Source organism: Gopherus flavomarginatus, chromosome 5, assembly GCF_025201925.1.
Source record: "Gopherus flavomarginatus isolate rGopFla2 chromosome 5, rGopFla2.mat.asm, whole genome shotgun sequence".
In the NCBI taxonomy this organism is placed as follows: Eukaryota; Metazoa; Chordata; order Testudines; family Testudinidae; genus Gopherus; species Gopherus flavomarginatus.
In genome coordinates, this window is record NC_066621.1 from 98,950,089 (window position 1) to 98,967,849 (window position 17,761).

Below are 17,761 nucleotides of genomic sequence, written 5' to 3' on the forward strand. Positions count from 1 at the left end.
GGCTCTAAGAACCAGCGGTCAGTCGGAGGCTGGAGAGACTACATATCCCATCAGCCAGTGGTGCAGGGTCGAGGGGGCGGGGATAACCAGGGCCAGCGGCGCAAAGGGTACCTGGCGGCCGGAGGCCCCGGGCTGTAGGGGTGTAGTGGAGATGGCGGTCGATAAGGAGCTGTTGCAGCTGGACCTCTACGCCCTGCTGGGGGTCGGGGAGAAGTCTTCGGACAAGGAGGTCAGGGCCTGACCGGGGAGGGGTCATAGGGCGCCGGGCTCCCGGCCCCCCCGCCCAGTTGGCGGACGCTCCCTGCAGCGCGTGGCCGCCCCGGGGTCTGACACCACGGTGACGGCGGCTGTGCGCTACCAGAAATACAGGGCGGCCTGGGCGCTCTCCCTGCCCCCAGTATGGGAAAGCACCTGTGGGGCTGCCCCTGGTGCGGGGTCAGCGGTAGAAAAGTGGCAGCCTCTGTAGTGACTCGTGTTCATTGCCACCATGAACACTGACCAGAGATGTTAGTCACATGTTGTGTGTGGGATGCTAAACCCTGGAGCACCTTTACGGGTTAAATAACATGGGGAGGGAACAAATTTCTCTCTGCTTCTGCTGATGTTTAAGAAGTGACAGTATGGGACTGGGGAAGATGTTTTGAGATGAGCTCTTGAGGCAGAGAGGTACTGTGGTGTGCCATATGGCAACAGCTACTGACGAGAAAGCTCTTAGAATGATAGAATATCAGGGCTGAAAGGGGCCTCAGGAGATCATCTAGTCCAGCCCCCTGCTCAGAGCAGGACAAATCCCCAAACAGTTTTTTTTGTGTGGACGGTGACAAGATGATAGGAAGGGCAAAGAAAATGCAGGTTGATACATGTAACTTGTTTAAAAAACCTTATAAAACATCTAGCTTGTCATAATTCTCTTTATGATGTCCGTAAAAATCTCATGAATGTTTGTAAGCTTCTGTCATTATACCTTCATCATGGGCCACTGGCTTTTCATGCATCTGTTCCATTCACAGCTGTATCTGGATTGCACTCATTCAGCAGAGCCACAACACTTGGTTCTAATGTCATGACACTCATCCCCGTGCTCCAAGATAGATACCATTTTCTCCCTCTCACAAGAGGTCGGAAGGCTGACTTAGTTACTGGATCACGTGTTAACATTTGTTTTAGTCATAGGCTGTTGAAATGTTCTAAAACAAAGATTAAGAATAGAGAAATAAATAGGATTAAAACAAAAGAAACCTACTGTATCTAGTCAGACTCACAAGAGTTAAACTCAGTAGATACATTTGGGCCCCATTTGGCATTCCACATAAAGCTGCTCAGTTCAGAGAGGGAACAAGGACTGCTTTCTGGTATCTTTGCATTCTGGGGCTGTCTGGGGGCCTGCTTGGACCCTGGTGTAGATTAGAGCTGCCTCAGGTCTTTGCTGATGATTGTGTAACTTCTTTATTTCCCAGTTTAACCCAGTATTCCTTGTTGTGTTCTCACTCAGTGAAAATAACAGGAACCTGTCATATAACATTTTTTTACCTATTTATAGGGAGTTGCTGTGCCTGCCTTTGCTCCTTTCTCTAGAGTGAACATTATTCTGTTATATTCCACATTTTTTATAATCTTCATTATTCACCTGTGAACTCTTCATTTGCCTCTCTTGAAACATGGTGAACACAATGATTGCATTTCCCCCTTATGAAGCCTAGTTAGTACCGTGGTTTATTATTTATGTAGAAAGGGTCCCAACTTGCAAGGTACTTTACAGATGGACTAAAACAGATCCCTGCCCTAAAGAACTTGCAGTCTAAATGTACAACACACATACAGAGAATGGGGGAAGGAAACCTTGAATTTAGGGGGATGGAGGGGGGAAGGGTGGAGAGGTGAGAGAAAAGAATATACAGACTAGGCCTGGTATGAGCTCTAATTTGGAACACTATGTAACGCATTGGTTCCTTGAGTTTTAAAGTTACATTTAAAGAATCACAGAATATCAGGGTTGGAAGGGACCTCAGGAGGTCATCTAGTCCAACCCCCTGCTCAAAGCAGGACCAATTCCCAATTAAATCATCCTAGCTAACTTTATGGGGAAGTCAGCTGATTGTTAATCGTGTGGACTAATCTTGCATGGGATACTCCTATTAATACCTAGTATGGTAATTGTTTTATTATACTGTTGCATTGTAATTCTTAGTCATGTTGCTGGTATTTGATAGGACAGACAATATTTGCTAGTTCACTGATCACCATCTCTACTATAGTCACTGTACTATATTTTCTGGCTTCTTGTCTTAAATATGTGGCATGAAATCCTGGCCCCAGTTTCAAAAAAGAGTTAAAAGTAGTTTCTGGTACTAAATCTGCATGAGTCTCCTTAAACCTCTGTGGTTTTGCAATTACGTTTCCCTTTTTTTCCCCCCTCATCCTGTTTTTTCTCTCTTGTTTTATAGACCCACACAAACAATAGGGGAAAGAGGAACAATGAAATTGACTAAATACCAAGTGTTGTCAATTAAACAAAATTTAACTTAACATAAAATAACTTTTTTCCTGTAATTTTCAGTTACAGTAACATTAGTAGGTAAAGTTTTAGCTGGATTATGATGTTTAAGTTGAAAGGGTCCTTTTAATTAGATAGGAGCAAAATTTAACACCAGGATAAGGAGGCAGAGCTCCATTGTCTTCAGTGGAGTTGCACCCAACTTCTCCAGGGCTGACTATGGTCATGAATTTCAATTTTATTGAAAGGAAGGATATGAACACCTTCTAAATAGTTTTGAATTATATTTCTTGAACTTAATGGTGAGGTCCTGTTGTTATATCATGTGATTTCCTTGTGTAGTCAGTAGATTATTTATGAGGAATGTGTATAGGAAACTTCATGGACATCATTGATGCTTTCGTATTTATAAAGGGTGGGGGTTAAAACCTTTAAGAAGGAAATCTATTAAGATGTTCCTATAAATAATATTCTTCAAAGGTTTGTGGAATGCTCTTCTTTATTTTTGTCATATATGCTTATCTTATCTAACCTATATCATTAACAGCTCAGGATTTCCACAGGGAATTCATTCCCAATCTATTATTTGAAACTTCTCAGGTCATCACAAATGTATTCATGATTTCTCACAAATTCGCTGCAATTCTCAGTTACCTGCAATAGGGAAACAGAAAGCTTAAGGATTTGTGTGAAGAGCAGATGCTAGTACCCTGAAAACTTCCATCATATTCTTTTGATGGAAGCTGTTTTCTGAGACTCTGGGCTTGCCATTGGATCCATGCAGGTAGCACTATTGGAATCTGTGCTTCCACGCAAGCACGAGACACAACCTGCATGGATCAAGGCTTATATTTACCAATTTGGCATAAACTAACCATTTGACTTGCCAGTTTGTATTACCAGTTGAAAATTTGATTATATTGAAGGTGCAGCACAGAAATGTGGCAAATCTGCAGGTGACATGAGCAACCTGGAGAGCAATGTCTTTACATAAAGTATTTGAAGCATTCCAGAGAACTGGGCAATCTTTGTACAGTGGAGCCAGCTAAGCATCACCATAAACTGTGACTGAGGGGGGAATTATTTTTCCCTGGGTCAGTTGTTCGGACGCCCTAACAGATGTCATCACATTGGAGAGTTCCTCTGACAGTTATCTATGTTGTGGATGATGTATGCCTTGAGAAGACGTCACTTTATTTTTAGTGGAGTCTCATTTACGGAAGTGCATGATTTAGGTTTGTTATGTTTTAGCTCTGGTTGCCTTTACTGTTACTTATATATGTCCACCAGGTGGTGTCTGAATACCACAGGTTCCCTCTAGCCAATTAATAAAATGATTCTTTGGCAGATGGATGGAAGTCACTCTTCTTGATTTTATACTTGCATATGAAGATTTCCTATGATAGAGAGAACTCAGATTTTAAAATCCTATTCAGTGGCTTGTAAAATTTTTGTTGACTTCTCTTTGAAGGGTAAGAAATACTGTATGTACATGATCTCTATAGCAGCATATCTATAGTTGAAAAAAACCAAACCCTAAAACTAACATGGATCTCTGAGACAATTACTAAAATCGTATAGTCTTTGGTCAAAATTTCCTCTCCTTGCCAATACCACTTGTTCAGTGTGCTGTACAACCTCCGTTCCAAGTAATTACATCTGCAGAGAACACCCCTTCCACTTCTGACTTGCTGAAGATTGTGCCTCATTATATTAAAGTTGGCCTTGGCTGTAGTGATCTACTCATTTGTGACTTTAAGGGTTTATTACTGCAACATGCTGTATCTAGGAGTGAAACCTCTGGCTTTAAAAAAAAAAGTCAAATTGAGTGAATTTGAGTGGTTGCTGATCTACTTGGCTAGAATGTTTTCTTGTTGCAGTGCAATTTAATTATAAAGTGAGACCACTGTAGAAAAGTTGGGAGTTGAGCTTTAAACAGCCTCCTGCAGTTACAGTAGGATAGTTTAATTTATCTAGCCAGCTGCCAGTGGTGCCATCAGTGTCCTAGTCTTCCTTTATTTGCTCAGTTGCCTGCGGCACTTCCAGTCTTGCCAGTGTGTGCTGGTGCCTAACCTTATGTCATTTTTTACACATATGCTCCTTAAATATTCAGTCGTACATTTCTTGAGTTTCCTATGTGATGTTTTTGTCCTGAAGGCCTTTCATTGTATGTGGAGAGCTGCACTCATTGGTGAATCTCTGTTCTGATTCTTACAGGTTAAGAAAGCATACAGGCAGAAGGCCCTGACTTGCCATCCGGATAAGAACCCAGACAATCCCAGAGCAGGTAAGATCAGTCTGTGTAGAAACAAGCAGGTTTTCCCTGTCAGTTCCAGCTGCATGGACACCTGGGAGTGGCTATGTTTGTCTACTGTTGCAGAGCTCTGTTTTTGCAAGTAATTATGGAAGTTCCTGTGTTATGCAGTGTGTGCACATATCTCTGAGGTCTTGTCTACACAGTGAGCTAATGAGCACTTACAGGGGATGTGATTTCTAAAGTGCATTAACACATGCATTAATTGGTCCATGTAGATCCAGCTGGTGTGCATGAAAGGTTCCCTAGCATGTGTTAAGATGGTAGTAAAAGACACTTTAGTATGCACCTGCAGGCACATTAGTGCACTTTAGAAATCACACCTCCGTAAGCGCACACTACTCCATCATGTAGACAAGCCCTGAGACACATTCATAGCTACTAGGTAACTGAGTTATAAGCCTAAATGCACAGATAGTGGATCATGGGGCGGTTTTACCTTGGCACAAATGTCAGTTGGGTGCTTAACTCCTATTTCTGCCTTTGAAAATCTTCTCCTTAATGGTAATTCTCAGAGGGAATCCTCCACCTTTGGCCATTATATCCCACTGGCTGGCAGGTCACGCTTCTAATCTACAGTTCTAAGAGTCTTTAGCCTTTAATATAAAACTTGTATATCATTAGTTATTTATATATGGGTAGTGCCCATTGTGAGAAAATAATGTGTCTGCTATAGGCAAGTCTCCATACACTGTGAAGTGAAATGGACCTAAATTATGGACAAGGTCCTTCAATTCTGCAGCTGTTTAATTTACATGTTAATGAATTAAATATGAAAATGAATAATACCATCCATATGGTGGAGCCACTGATGTTCATTTTGATATTAAGTTCAGTTTATTTTGTGATGTCCTCATGTTTGTCAGTTTGATATTCCATAGATTTGTATACTGATCTTATATAAATGCACTGTAGCAACTTTCAGAGGGAAGCTGGTCCTTACGACACTTTGGGAGGCATGGAAGACAGTTGGGGACCGTGGGATAAGCATGTGAGATGAATCCTAAAATGATTAGCAGTGAAACAGTTAACATTATTGACATTCCAATTGTCATTTGAAGGTTTCAGAATTAATTGCCCATTGAGATGAAAGGGAGAGTTCATACTTAGCCTGAAAAAACAGTCGTGTTATCTGCAGGCTCAGGAACACTTTACTGCATTGGTTACATATGATTCACATTTTCAAGATTTCCTTCAGAACCTGAAGGTCCAGTAACTGTGGGTTTTTTTCTATTTACATGAAAGCTTAGATAATAGAGCATAGTTTTGTGAGTGACTTCCAGAGCCGTGAGCTATAGGCTGGCTTACAAATACTGTAGAAATGTTATTCTTCTATCTAGAATTCTATAGGTATCTTCCATAAGGGAATTACGTCCTCTGATATATATCCAGAAACTCTGTGAATGGCTTACTTGGTGTTTTGTGTTTTACCCCTCTTTCCTTTCTAATCCCCAGAGGAACTCTTCCACCAGCTATCTCAGGCCTTAGCAGTACTAACAGATGCAGCAGCAAGGGTAAGGATGACCATCCCTTGGACATGGTGGCAGTGTATGTTACCTATATCTGCCAATACACTTATATAAGTGGAGAGGAAAGTATGCTAAAGTAGTGAAAGTTGCCTTCCTTTCTTTCCCATTCCCCACCCTCCACTCCCATTGCGCCTTGCATTTTATGGATCTTTTCTGTAAGAGGTTTACATGTTCTAATGTGTATCTCTAGGCTTTGTGAACTCAGATGGGGATAGGCACTGTATAAGAACCTAGAAAGATATTCTTGGTCCCACCTGATACGTTGTGGGAATGACTGAGTTAGAGACCTTGGCTGAGACTGTTTACACCAACATGTGTTTACATGTTCCAAGTTTAAAAAAAAAAAAAAAAAAAAAAAAGTTAGGGCCTGGTTTGGAGAGAGACTGAGTACTGCAACTCCTCTTGAGCACCAACAATATGCTCTGAAATCAGATCAGGCCTGTAAAAAATAAATAGGCACGTGGACCCCTTAATTTTATGTGACTGATGTCATGTTTAGAAAATAGTAAGTATCTTGTTGAATTTATAAAGACAAGAATGTCTGACAGAAGTAAGATCATGTTGCTTTTATTCTAAGTAATATCTGCTAATACAAAGTAAAACTTTCAATACATGAGAGATCTCTTGTTCAAAATTTGTGTCACAGGTAGCATATCTGAAATGGGTGGGGGGAGATAAACTTATAAACAGGAACCCCAATTAATGCAACTGATGTCTGTCCTTTTATTAAGGCAACTCCACAGGCTACCAACTGCAGCCCTGTAAATAATCCAGAAATGTAAAGTGCGAATTAAGACAAAAAGTTGACCACAAGCCAATAACAGTGTCTAGTTAAGATAACCAGAAAAGGCTGATCAAAATACCAGAAGATAAGGTTTTAAAACAATAAATAAATCTCTATGAAAGACTGGCCAAATTTTTAATCTGTTCTCCCTTGAATGGTGGTGGTCTTGATTCCAAGAACAACTTATCTTCCATTTTTAAAGTGTGTGTGTGGGAGTAACAGCAGGAGGAATTCCACTTAGAAAACCCAAATATTCATGAAGTAAAACACCACCAGCTTTTCCGCCAGTATTTAAAATAAAGATACTTACATACATACCTAACTTTATGCACTGTGAATGGTCCCACTACTCTCAAAGCGTCAAGTTAAGCATGTACATAAATCTGTTCAGGATCAGGGCCTTGCTAGCACACAGCAGTGTTGTGAAGATCAGTGGGCCAGATACTCAACTAGTGTAAAGCAGCATACCTCCACTGGCCTCAGTGAAACTATGCTAGTTTACACCAGCTGAGGATCTGGCCCTAAGGTGCTATATAAATGCTGAATTATTATTATTTATTACAATTAGTATAGAATCTGCCTTGAAGTAGAAGATTGTGTCTGATCAATTAAAGTCAAGCTACACATTCTGCATGTAAAGAGTTTCCTAGAAAAAATTTTTTATTTTAAACTTCACTTTAAGGCAAACCTGATTTCTCTCACCAACAGGTTACTATTCTGCACCACTCAGAAAATGACCATCCTCACCAATAGTATCAATGCCATAAGTGGCTACTCATGGCTGGCCCATGAATCTAAAACACACTTCCTGCCACTGAAGATGGGTCAAACTTTGTCTTAAAAACACTTTACAGTAGCTCCTGGACTCCATGCCTCTAGACCCTTCCATGCTGCATCTTGAGGCTCTCGCGTTGTCATAATTTCAAAATGGTTTGTAACATCTTGTGTTTTTATGAATGCCACCAGCAGTGGCTAGAAAACTCTCCACCTCTAGTTTCAATATGTATCAATAACAATCTCTACTCTGTTCATAACCCCTTATTTTCCCTCTTTATTTTGTATTCATTCATATTCTGTTGTTTCTTTCATAGGCGGCATATGACAAAGTGAGAAAAGCCAAGAAGCAGGCAGCAGAAAGGACTCAAAAACTTGATGAGAGAAGAAAGAAAGTAAAGCTTGGTATGGCAATCAAGATCATTCCCTTTTGCCCTGGGGGAAACATTTGAGGTGCTGTGGTGCTTATTTCTTCCACCTGTGTAATTCTCTGAGTTAAACTGCTGTCCATCCATAATGGCTGAACTTTCTTACATCATTCTTTATGAAACAGTGATTGTGTGAAACCCCACATGCTGTTAGTAGAGTCTGATCCTGCTGAGGAAAGCATTGCAGCTGGCTCAGCACTCCACCCAAATATAAGGGAGGCAGGAGAGGCCATCAGGCAGAGAACTGAGGGAAGGAACCCTAGGAGCAGCCAGGTCTGGGAAAGGGATCTCTAGTTTCTGGTGTCATCCAGCCTGGCTGTTTAGACAATAATGGCAATAACTGGGGTTTGGGGTTTTTGCAGACCTTGAAGCCCGGGAAAGAGAAGCCCAAGCTCATGTGAGCGAAGAGGAAGAGATCCGAATAACCAGGACACTAGAACAAGAGGTAATAAAGATTTGCATGTCATGTTATTTTCTGGCAGGAAAGTGGTTGAAAACCTTTTAACATGTAGCCATGGTGGTGAGCTGAGACCCAAGAAATTCCTGAGAACCATAGCAGCTCATCAGCCTTTTGGAATAAATGGTTCCTGTGGAATAATCCCAGCCTCATGGTTAAGTCACTACCAAATTCATTGTCCATTTTGGTCAGTTTCATGGCCAGAGGATTTTAAAATTGGTCAGTTTCATGATTTCAGATGTTTACATCTGAAATTTCATGGTGGTGTAACCCTGAGGGGTCCTGACCCAAAAAGGAATCGTGGGGGAAGCTGGGCTCTGAAGGCAGCAGCCACAGAGCTTCCTGCAGCTGGAGGAGGCTCTTGGAGGTGAGTCTGATCTCCCTTTGCTGCTGGGATCGCCCCAGCCACGAGCTCCTAGCTGCTAGTCCTGGCCAGCTAGGGGGGAACAGACTTGTTCTTCCCCTGCACGGCCTCTCTAGAGGGGAGATCAGACCCACCTCCGAGTACCTCCCTTGGCTGCAGGAAACTCTGCAGTTGGGCAGCAGTGCCGGAGTTTCCTGCAGCTGGAAGAGGTTCCCAAAGGTGGCCGGTCTGATCTCTGCAGTGCTGCTGGGAGTGTCCTAGCCAGGAGCTCCTAATTGCTAGTCCCAGCCAATGGACTCCAGCTAATTTGCCCCCTACTCCTGGAAAAATGAGCACCCTGAGCTTTGGCAGAAGCTGTAGGGGTGGAAGCTCTGGCAGGCGCCATGGGGGGTGAATGCCATGATCCATGGCAGGACTTGCGGTAGGTAGGCTCCCCAGGCCCAGCTCCGTGGCTGCTGTACCCCCCTCACTGGCTGCGTTTGGAGTTGGGTTTGATCTCACCACTGAGAGCAGCCATACAGGGGAAGGACAAGTCATGTCCCCAGCGGCGTAGAATCGCCTAGGCTGACTCTGGGCTTGGCTACACTACACTGTTGCAGCGCTGGTGAGGGGGTTACAACGCTGCAACTTAGGATGTGGCCACACTTGCAAAGCACGGCCAGCGCTGCAACTCCCTGGTTGCAGCGCTGGCTGTACACCCGGTCGAGACTCGGGTGTAGGGATTCCAGCGCTAGTGATCCAGCGCTGGTCAGCAAGTGTGGATGCCCACCAGCGCTTTTATTGACCTCCGGGGTATAAGGAGGTATCCCTGCATACCTTAGAAGCCTCTCTGGTAATCATGCAAACTCCACTGCCCTGGGCTCACCTGACCCCTCCTTTAAATGCCCCGGGAATTTTAAAAATCCCCTTCCTGTTTGCTCAGCCAGGTGTGGAGTGCAATCAATCATTCAATCAATCAGCGACCATGCCTCCACGCCCCAAATGAGCCCCAGCATGGAACAATTCCGAGCTGCAGGACCTCATCAGTGTTTGGGGTGAGGAAGCTGTGCAAGCACAGCTGCGCTCCAGAAGGAGAAATTATGATACCTATGGGCAGATATCGCGGTCCTTGCTGAGAAGGGGCCATGAACAGAACGCGTTGCAGTGCAGGGTCAAAATAAAAGAGCTGAGGAGTGCTTACTGCAAAGCCCGTGAGGGAAATCGCCGCTCAGGAGCTGCCCCCACAACCTGCCGTTTTTACAAGGAGCTGGATGCCATACTTGGGTGTGACCCCACTGCCAATCCGAGGACCACGATGGAGAGTTCAGAGCAGGGAGAAGTGGGGGAGGGTGTAGAGGAAGCCGACAGTGAGGCTACTGGCGTGGAGGGAGACACCCCGGAGTCCCAGGAGGCCTGCAGCCAGGAGCTCTTCTCAAGCCAGGAGGAGGCTAGCCAGTCGCAGCAGCTGGAAGTTGCTGGTGAGGAAGAAACTGAGGAGCGTGCTCGGGGTAAGCAGATTTTTATGTTTTGGGAGAGGAGGGTTTGGGTTATGGCTGCCTGCATGCATGCCTAAACGTGGAATTGCCCATTGATTTGCTCTATCACGTCTCTGTAATCTGCCTCGGTAATCTCTTGAAAAGTTGCAGCCAGAGCGTGCGCAATGTGCTTTCTCAAGTTTATCGGGAGAGCCACCGTGGTCCTTGTCCCGGTCAGGCTAACTTGTCCGATCCACTGTGCAGCCAGGGGTGGGGGGACCATGGCTGCACACAGGCAAGCTGCATAGGGGCCAGGGCGGAATCCACATTGCTGTAGAAGACCCTCCCTCTCTTCCCAGGTAACAGGCAGCAGTGATATATCTGGCAGTAGGAAACCCTGTTGAGAATTTAGGGATACTTGAGTGCAGGGCGCCAGGTTCGCGTTCCCCCCCCAGCCCCGCGGTGCGTTCCGGTCTCCACACCCCCTTCCCAGCAGGCAGCCAGTCCCGCGGTGCACTCCGGTCTCCCCCCCTCCCCCTTCCCAGCACGTAGCCAGCCCCGCGGTGCGCTCTGGTCTCCCCCCCCCCAGCATGTAGCTAGCCCCGCGGTGCGCTCTGGTCTCCCCCCCCCTCCCAGCAGGCAGCCAGCCCCGCGGTGCGCTCCGGTCTCCCCCCCCCTCTTCCCAGCAGGCAGCCAGCCCCGCGGTGCGCTCTGGTCTCCCCACCCCCTTCCCAGCAGGCAGCCAGCCCCGCGGTGCGCTCCTTCCCACACGTAGCTAGCCCCGTGGTGCGCTCCGGTCTCCCCACCCCCTTCCCAGCAGGCAGCCAGCCCCGCGGTGCCCTCCAGTTTTTCCCCACCCTTCCCAGCAGGCAGCCAGCACAGCTGTGCGTTCCCCCCCCCCCCACCAGCAGGCCGGCAGTTACGCGGACCCCTCCCCCCCCCGCCAGCAGCTCGCCACCTTCCTGTTCACTACTGTCCCCTGTGCAGGACACCAGCTACCTCCTGTACCCAGTGCAGATAAACCCCAGTGACCCATCGGTCAATTCCCCCTCCCAGGTGCACTCGGGGCAGAAACACTCACCCCATTGCTCGCCATGCCTTAGCTTCCCTGGCCTCTCTGTGTTATGTGAGGTATGTGGGAAGGATGCTACAAAAAGTCTAAAAACTCCTTCACTGTGTGATAATAAACAATGTAGCCTCTGTGTATTACATGTTTCTATCTATGTTTTTTTTAGTGACCTTGACTAATGCAGCCGGATCACCGGCCTCACGTCGGTTGCAGAACTTGAGAAAAAATCCGCGAAAATCAAAAGAAGAATTGATCAAAGCAGTTAAGATTCACTACAACAGAGAAAGTAGGAAGACGCAGGAATGGAGAGAGAAAATGTATGACTGGAGGCAAACAGAAAGCAGGAGAAAGGAATTGGCTATCAAAAAAACCTCAAAGCAGATGATAAGCCTCCTGGGTCGCCAAACTGAGTCTTTCGAGTCTCTCGTAGCCATGCAGGCAGATCTGTACCGTGGTAACCCACACCCCTCCCAAAGCTCTCTTTCTTGTTCCCCAGCATTTGCACAAAACACCTTTCTCCAGCAGCCAGTTTCTTATTACCCCCGCTGCCCCCAACATCTGTACGATCACCTACCAGCCCTGATAACTATAATTCTTACCCTGTGCACTCCACCCCCATTACCCTGCAGCACAGTAATCCTGAAGTGCAGCAGACATTGAACAGTAATCAAAACAGGACATATTCAAACCTCTGAATGTACAGTCCACCACCCTAACCCCCCTGGCCTTTTATGTACTGTACTTTGAATAAAGGATTTTATGGCTTTTACAATACGTTTTATTATAGCAGGAAGTGGTAAATATTGTACCCCAAGGTAGAACAAAGCACAGCAAAGGCACCAAACATTACTGTTGGCTCTCAGCATCAAATTGCTCCCTTAAAGCATCCCTAATCCTTGAAGCCCTTTCCTGGGCCTCCCTAGTAGCCCTGCTCTCTGGCTGTGCAAATTCATCCTCTAGGCGTCGAACCTCGGAGGTCCATTCCTCACTGAATCTTTCACCCTTCCCTTCACAAATATTATGGAGGGTACAGCACGCGGATATAACAGCGGAGATGCTGCTTTCCCCCAAATCTAGCTTCCCATAAAGACACCTCCAGCGGGCTTTCAAACGGCCAAAAGCACACTCCACAGTCATTCTGCACCGGCTCAGCCTGTAGTTGAACCGGTCCTTGCTCCTGTCAAGCTTCCCTGTATACGGTTTCATGAGCCATGGCATTAAGGGGTAAGCGGGGTCTCCAAGGATCACAGTGGGCATTTCGACGTCACCTACTGTGATCTTGCGGTCTGGGAAAAAAGTCCCGGCCCTCAGCCTCCTGAACAGGGAACTGTTCCGAAAGATGCATGCATCGTGCACCTTTCCAGGCCATCCTGAGTAAATGTCAGTGAAACGCCCACGGTGATCCACAAGCGCTTGCAGAACCACGGAGAAATACCCCTTGCGATTAACGTACTCTGATGCCAGGTGGGGTGGTGACAGAATAGGAATATGCGTCCCATCTATTGCCCCTCCACAGTTAGGGAAACCCATTTCTGCAAAGCCATCCACAATGTCCTGCACGTTCCCAGAGTCACAGTTCTTCTTAACAGGGTGCGATTAATGGCTGTGCAAACTTGCATCAGCACCATTCCAACGGTGGACTTTCCCACTCCAAACTGGTTCGCCACCGATCGGTAGCTGTCTGGAGTTGCCAGCTTCCAGATTGCAATGGCCACCCGCTTCTCCACTGGCAGGGCAGCTCTCAATCTCGTGTCCCTGCGCCGCAGAGTAGGGGCGAGCTCAGCACACAGTGCCATGAAAGTGGCTTTTCTCATCCGAAAGTTCTGCAGCCACTGCTCGTCATCCCAGGCTTGCAGGACGATGTGATCCCACCACTGAGTGCTGGTTTCCCGAGCCCAAAGGCGCCGTTCCACGGTGCTGAGCACGTCTGTTACTGCCACAAGCAATTGAGTGTCTTGAGCGTCAGGCGTTTCAATATCATCGTCTGACTCCTCACTGTCACTTTGCAGCTGAAGGAATAGCTCCACTGCCATGCGTGATGTGCTGCCAACATTCATCAGCAAGGTCCTCAGCAGCTCAGGCTCCATTTGTAACAGAAATCTCAGAAATCGCGCTGCAGACTCACAATGCCGCCAAACTGCTGGGAATGTGTAGCAAAGCACCACGGGGCGTTGGAACAGGAAGCGGAACCCGCACACTTCCTTCCCCTTCCCCTTCCCACAAGCCACAGCGCCAAAATGGGACGAGGTGCTCTGTGGGATAGCTGCCCACAATGCACCACTCCCAACAGCGCTGCAAGTGCTGTAAATGTGGCCACACTGCAGCGCTGGTAGCTGTCAGTGTGGCCACACTGCAGCGCTGGCCCTACACAGCTGTACGAACACAGCTGTAACTACCAGCGCTGCAAAACTGTAAGTGTAGCCATACCCCGACAAATTTGCAGGGGCGGCAAATTTATAATAGCAGCATTTTTGTAATCGTGGCATAAGTGATGCCGTGATTCTACCAATCATAGCGCATATTGAAACCACTAATGGTGGCGTGACGCCATTTAGTAAACATACTCGTGAGAATCCTAAACGTTAATAATATGACCAGAAGGAAGAAATTAAGCGGTTCTCAATTTTGGATCCATGCATGGTCCCGCGCTATAAGTGAAATCGCGCTATACAGACGCGCATTCAAGCAAGAGTCCGCTGTACTTGTAATTTTATTTATAATAAAACTTGTAAATGTTCAATTATTTTAATGAGATTTAGATTCATTTTAGGTCAAACAAATTTGTTGAAAAACTAAAACAAGTTCATATGGGGCCGGGGACGGCACTTATTTCAGGGCCTACGGACGGCAAAATCATTAATCTGCCACTGCCTGTCCCTCTCCAGCCCAGCCGAGACTAGCAACTAGGAGCTCCGGGCTGGGGCACTCCCGACAGCACAGGAGGGATTGGATTTCAGAGGGAAAGGTTTATTTCACGATCCATGCCATGTTTTTCACAGCTGTGAAATTTGTAGAGCCCTACTCATGGTTGTTTTTGGGGGGGAGGAGTTCTTTTTAAACTTTCCTCCTTTCTTTCTCTCCCTTTCCATCCTCTGCTTAATGGTGAAAGGGTTAAATGGATGCAAGTATGATGGGATTGCTGTTGATTACATACCAATTAGCAAACTTTCTTGGTGACATAATTGTGGTATTTGTTCTCTCCTGCCTCCATTGTAGATACTACGCCTGCGGGAAGAGGGCTCCCGGCAGCTAGAAGAGCAGCAGAAACTCATGCGGGACCAGATCCGACTTGAGAGAGAGCAACGAGTCCAAGGTAAGGGCAGATGAGATTGGAGCCTTCATCCAAGCTACAAGTTTACCGAGTCCCAAATCTTTCATGAACTAACTTACATGGGTACCACACTGAATAGGGAGATGGCCAATGTGACAGGTTCCTCCCTGGGGTGCCACCTGGAACTGGGGTACCACTGAGTCCTCTGACCCACCAGCGAGGGCTCCCTCTCACCCTGCGCTGCTGTGACAAGTTGCAAAGCCCTCCAAGTGTGCACTTTCACCAGCATTCACACAGATAGGGACGCACCCAGCTGCAGTTACATGCAGGCTATCTAACGACCAGCCTAGGACCTAATTTCCTTTAAGCTGCACGGCCGCCCAGCAAGCTATCATCTTCCTTCTGCCTTGGAGTCCCTGGCCATCTGCTTCTGGGAGTCTCCTGCTTGCTGTGCAGAGCTGAGGAGAGGTAGGGAGGGCGCTGATGTCAGAGTGTCCTTCTCCCCGTACCCCATCTCCACAGAGCAGATGCGGGGACACGACAGGGCTCAGGACAGGGCTCAGGATGGAGGGAGCTTGCTGGCGGTTGTTGCTATATGTGAACAAGCAGGCTTCAGACTGCTGAGTGCCGTCCTACTTAAAAGGGCAGCGTACTTAAAGGGGCCAGTGTGTGTGTGTGTGTCTCTCTCTCTCTCTCTCTCTCTCTGAAAGGCACATGCATGCACACATACAATCTCTCTCTCTCTCTCTCTCTCTGACACACTCACCTCCCAACACATACTTCTGTTGTTGTTGTTACTTGACACTTCTTTCGAAGTGTGTTTTAGTTTTTTGACTGGTCTAGGCATTTCATAATTTTTATTTCTCTCGTACGGTTAAATTTAATTCTTTGAGTAGTGAGTTCTAAAATGTCTAACCTCTCCTGGCTGGAGTAATTATCCCTATGGTAACTTTTTAAAAATACATATTATATCTAGGTTTTTTGTTTCTTCTAGTGGTGCACATCCGCACATTACCTCACTATGGTGCTTATAACAAAATTAATTCCACATATGGATGAAAAAAATTAGAGGGAGCACTGCCTCGGACCCCAGAGCAATACCATCCTGCCCTGGTCAAATCTGGCCATTATGTGGGTTTAGCACCCGGTCCACCTCTCCCTCAATGTGAAGAGGACTATGCACACTTGTGGTAACCAAGCTGAGATTTTCCCCAGACACCTTAGTCAAATGCACATTGGTTTGGATTAAAACACGGAATAAATTTAACTACAAAAGGATAGATTTAAAGTGATTATAAGTGATATCAAACAGATCACCTAGTAAATAAACAAAACCACAAACCGAGTTTAACATGCTAGATAGGTAGGATATGAATTAACAAATTCTCACCCTGAGTGATCAACAGGCTGGCAGATTCTTAAGGCACAAGCTGCCTTGACTTTGCAGCTCGGGTTTCCCAGGTTTTCATAGGCAAGCTAGAAATCCCTTTCGCCTGGGACTATCACTCCCCCTTATCCCCCATTCAATCTTTATTCCTCAGGTGTTTCCAGGGTGGTGGTGTAGGGAGAGTGAGGTCTCCTCATGATGTCATTTCCCCCCTTTTATATCTTCTTCCCACTTGCTGGAAAGCTCTTGTGCTGTGACCTGGGTCAAACAGTTCCCATTGTGTAGTGCTATCTCTGAGATGTTTCTATTGTACACAGTTCCTGAGGTAATCCTTGCACTTGTTTGCATTGCCTCAATAAACCATTAACATTGTTTGACCTTTTTACTGTTGTACCTGAAAGGCTGCTTGTGAGTGCTTTCAACCTCACAACATGTTTCAGTAACACATGCATAGCCTAACTTCACATACAACGGTAGCGCATACAATCCAACGAGATATTACTGTCTAGCAGATCAAGACTTTTAGAATGATATCTCACAAGGCATATTTTGTACAAAACATATCCTAATACATGACAGCGGTGAATATTGGGGTGCCAGGGTGTCACAGTCAGTATGGCTGTACTCCCTCATCTTGGCCTCTTCCTACACACCCATGTCCGTGGCTTGCTGCTGGAGGCAGGCAGTGCTCAGATTCCTGCTGAAATCCTTCCCATAGGAAGGAGGGTAGTGAATCAGTGCACTGGATGATGGAAACAGGGTCATTCAAACCTTTCCTGCACTGATCCCACTCCTTTCCTTTTCTGGGAATATGGATACCTTCTGAAGCTTAGAGCCTGGACATCCCCAAAGGGATTCTCCACAGTAGAGCTAGAAGGATATGAATGACAATCGCAGTCAGATGTGTTCAGTTTATGCTTGCTGGCCCCACAGTATTTAACTACTGATAGAGAGCAATTCTGGCTTTCCCGAGGGTCACTAATTCTGCATGTTATCCCCTGTGCTCTGCTGAAAGTGACTTGGTATCTATCGCTTACAAAGGCTCAACATGTGGAAATTCTTTCTCTGCACAGATTGGAGCTCTCTTGTGCTTTGTTCCTGGAACTCGCATTTCTGGTCTCTCCCCCATGCCTGTGTACACACACGCTTCATACCAGTTTTGTGCAGAACCAGGAAATCGGTAGATTCTTGAACTGTGTGACACACAGCTCCTAAACTCCCTTCCCTCCTCCTGTGTTGCTATCTGAGAAAAAGTTAACATATTTAAGGTTCTCAGCCCCTAAATTCTCCCAGCCCCTAAATTCTCCCAGCACCTCAGGTCCTATAGCCAGTTCTCCTCAGACACTTGTAACTGAGCTTCCTCCCAGACTCTTTCACTTGCACTCTCAACCTACCACACCACACACATCTCTGCATACAGATTCTTCCCTTGGTTC

At 46.2% G+C, this 17,761-nt stretch overlaps 2 protein-coding genes across 2 annotated transcripts in view; both read left to right on the top strand.

The window, feature by feature from the left end:
* Nucleotides 1–85: 85 nt before the first annotated feature.
* Nucleotides 86–17,761, top strand: part of DNAJC17 (DnaJ heat shock protein family (Hsp40) member C17) — a 34,237-nt gene continuing 16,561 nt past the window's right edge. Inside the window, exons 1-6 of the mRNA XM_050954869.1 lie at nucleotides 86–229; nucleotides 4,712–4,781; nucleotides 6,264–6,322; nucleotides 8,213–8,300; nucleotides 8,686–8,768; nucleotides 14,884–14,980. Coding sequence (XP_050810826.1) covers nucleotides 152–229; nucleotides 4,712–4,781; nucleotides 6,264–6,322; nucleotides 8,213–8,300; nucleotides 8,686–8,768; nucleotides 14,884–14,980 — 475 coding nt within the window. The 5' untranslated portion in view covers nucleotides 86–151. The remainder of the gene's footprint in view (nucleotides 230–4,711; nucleotides 4,782–6,263; nucleotides 6,323–8,212; nucleotides 8,301–8,685; nucleotides 8,769–14,883; nucleotides 14,981–17,761) is intronic.
* LOC127051910 (uncharacterized) lies at nucleotides 9,978–12,422 on the top strand. The gene is made up of 2 exons (XM_050954887.1): nucleotides 9,978–10,631; nucleotides 11,834–12,422. The coding sequence occupies exons 1-2, from the start codon at nucleotides 10,439–10,441 to the stop codon at nucleotides 12,325–12,327; spliced, it is 687 nt and encodes a 228-aa protein (XP_050810844.1). The 5' UTR covers nucleotides 9,978–10,438; the 3' UTR covers nucleotides 12,328–12,422.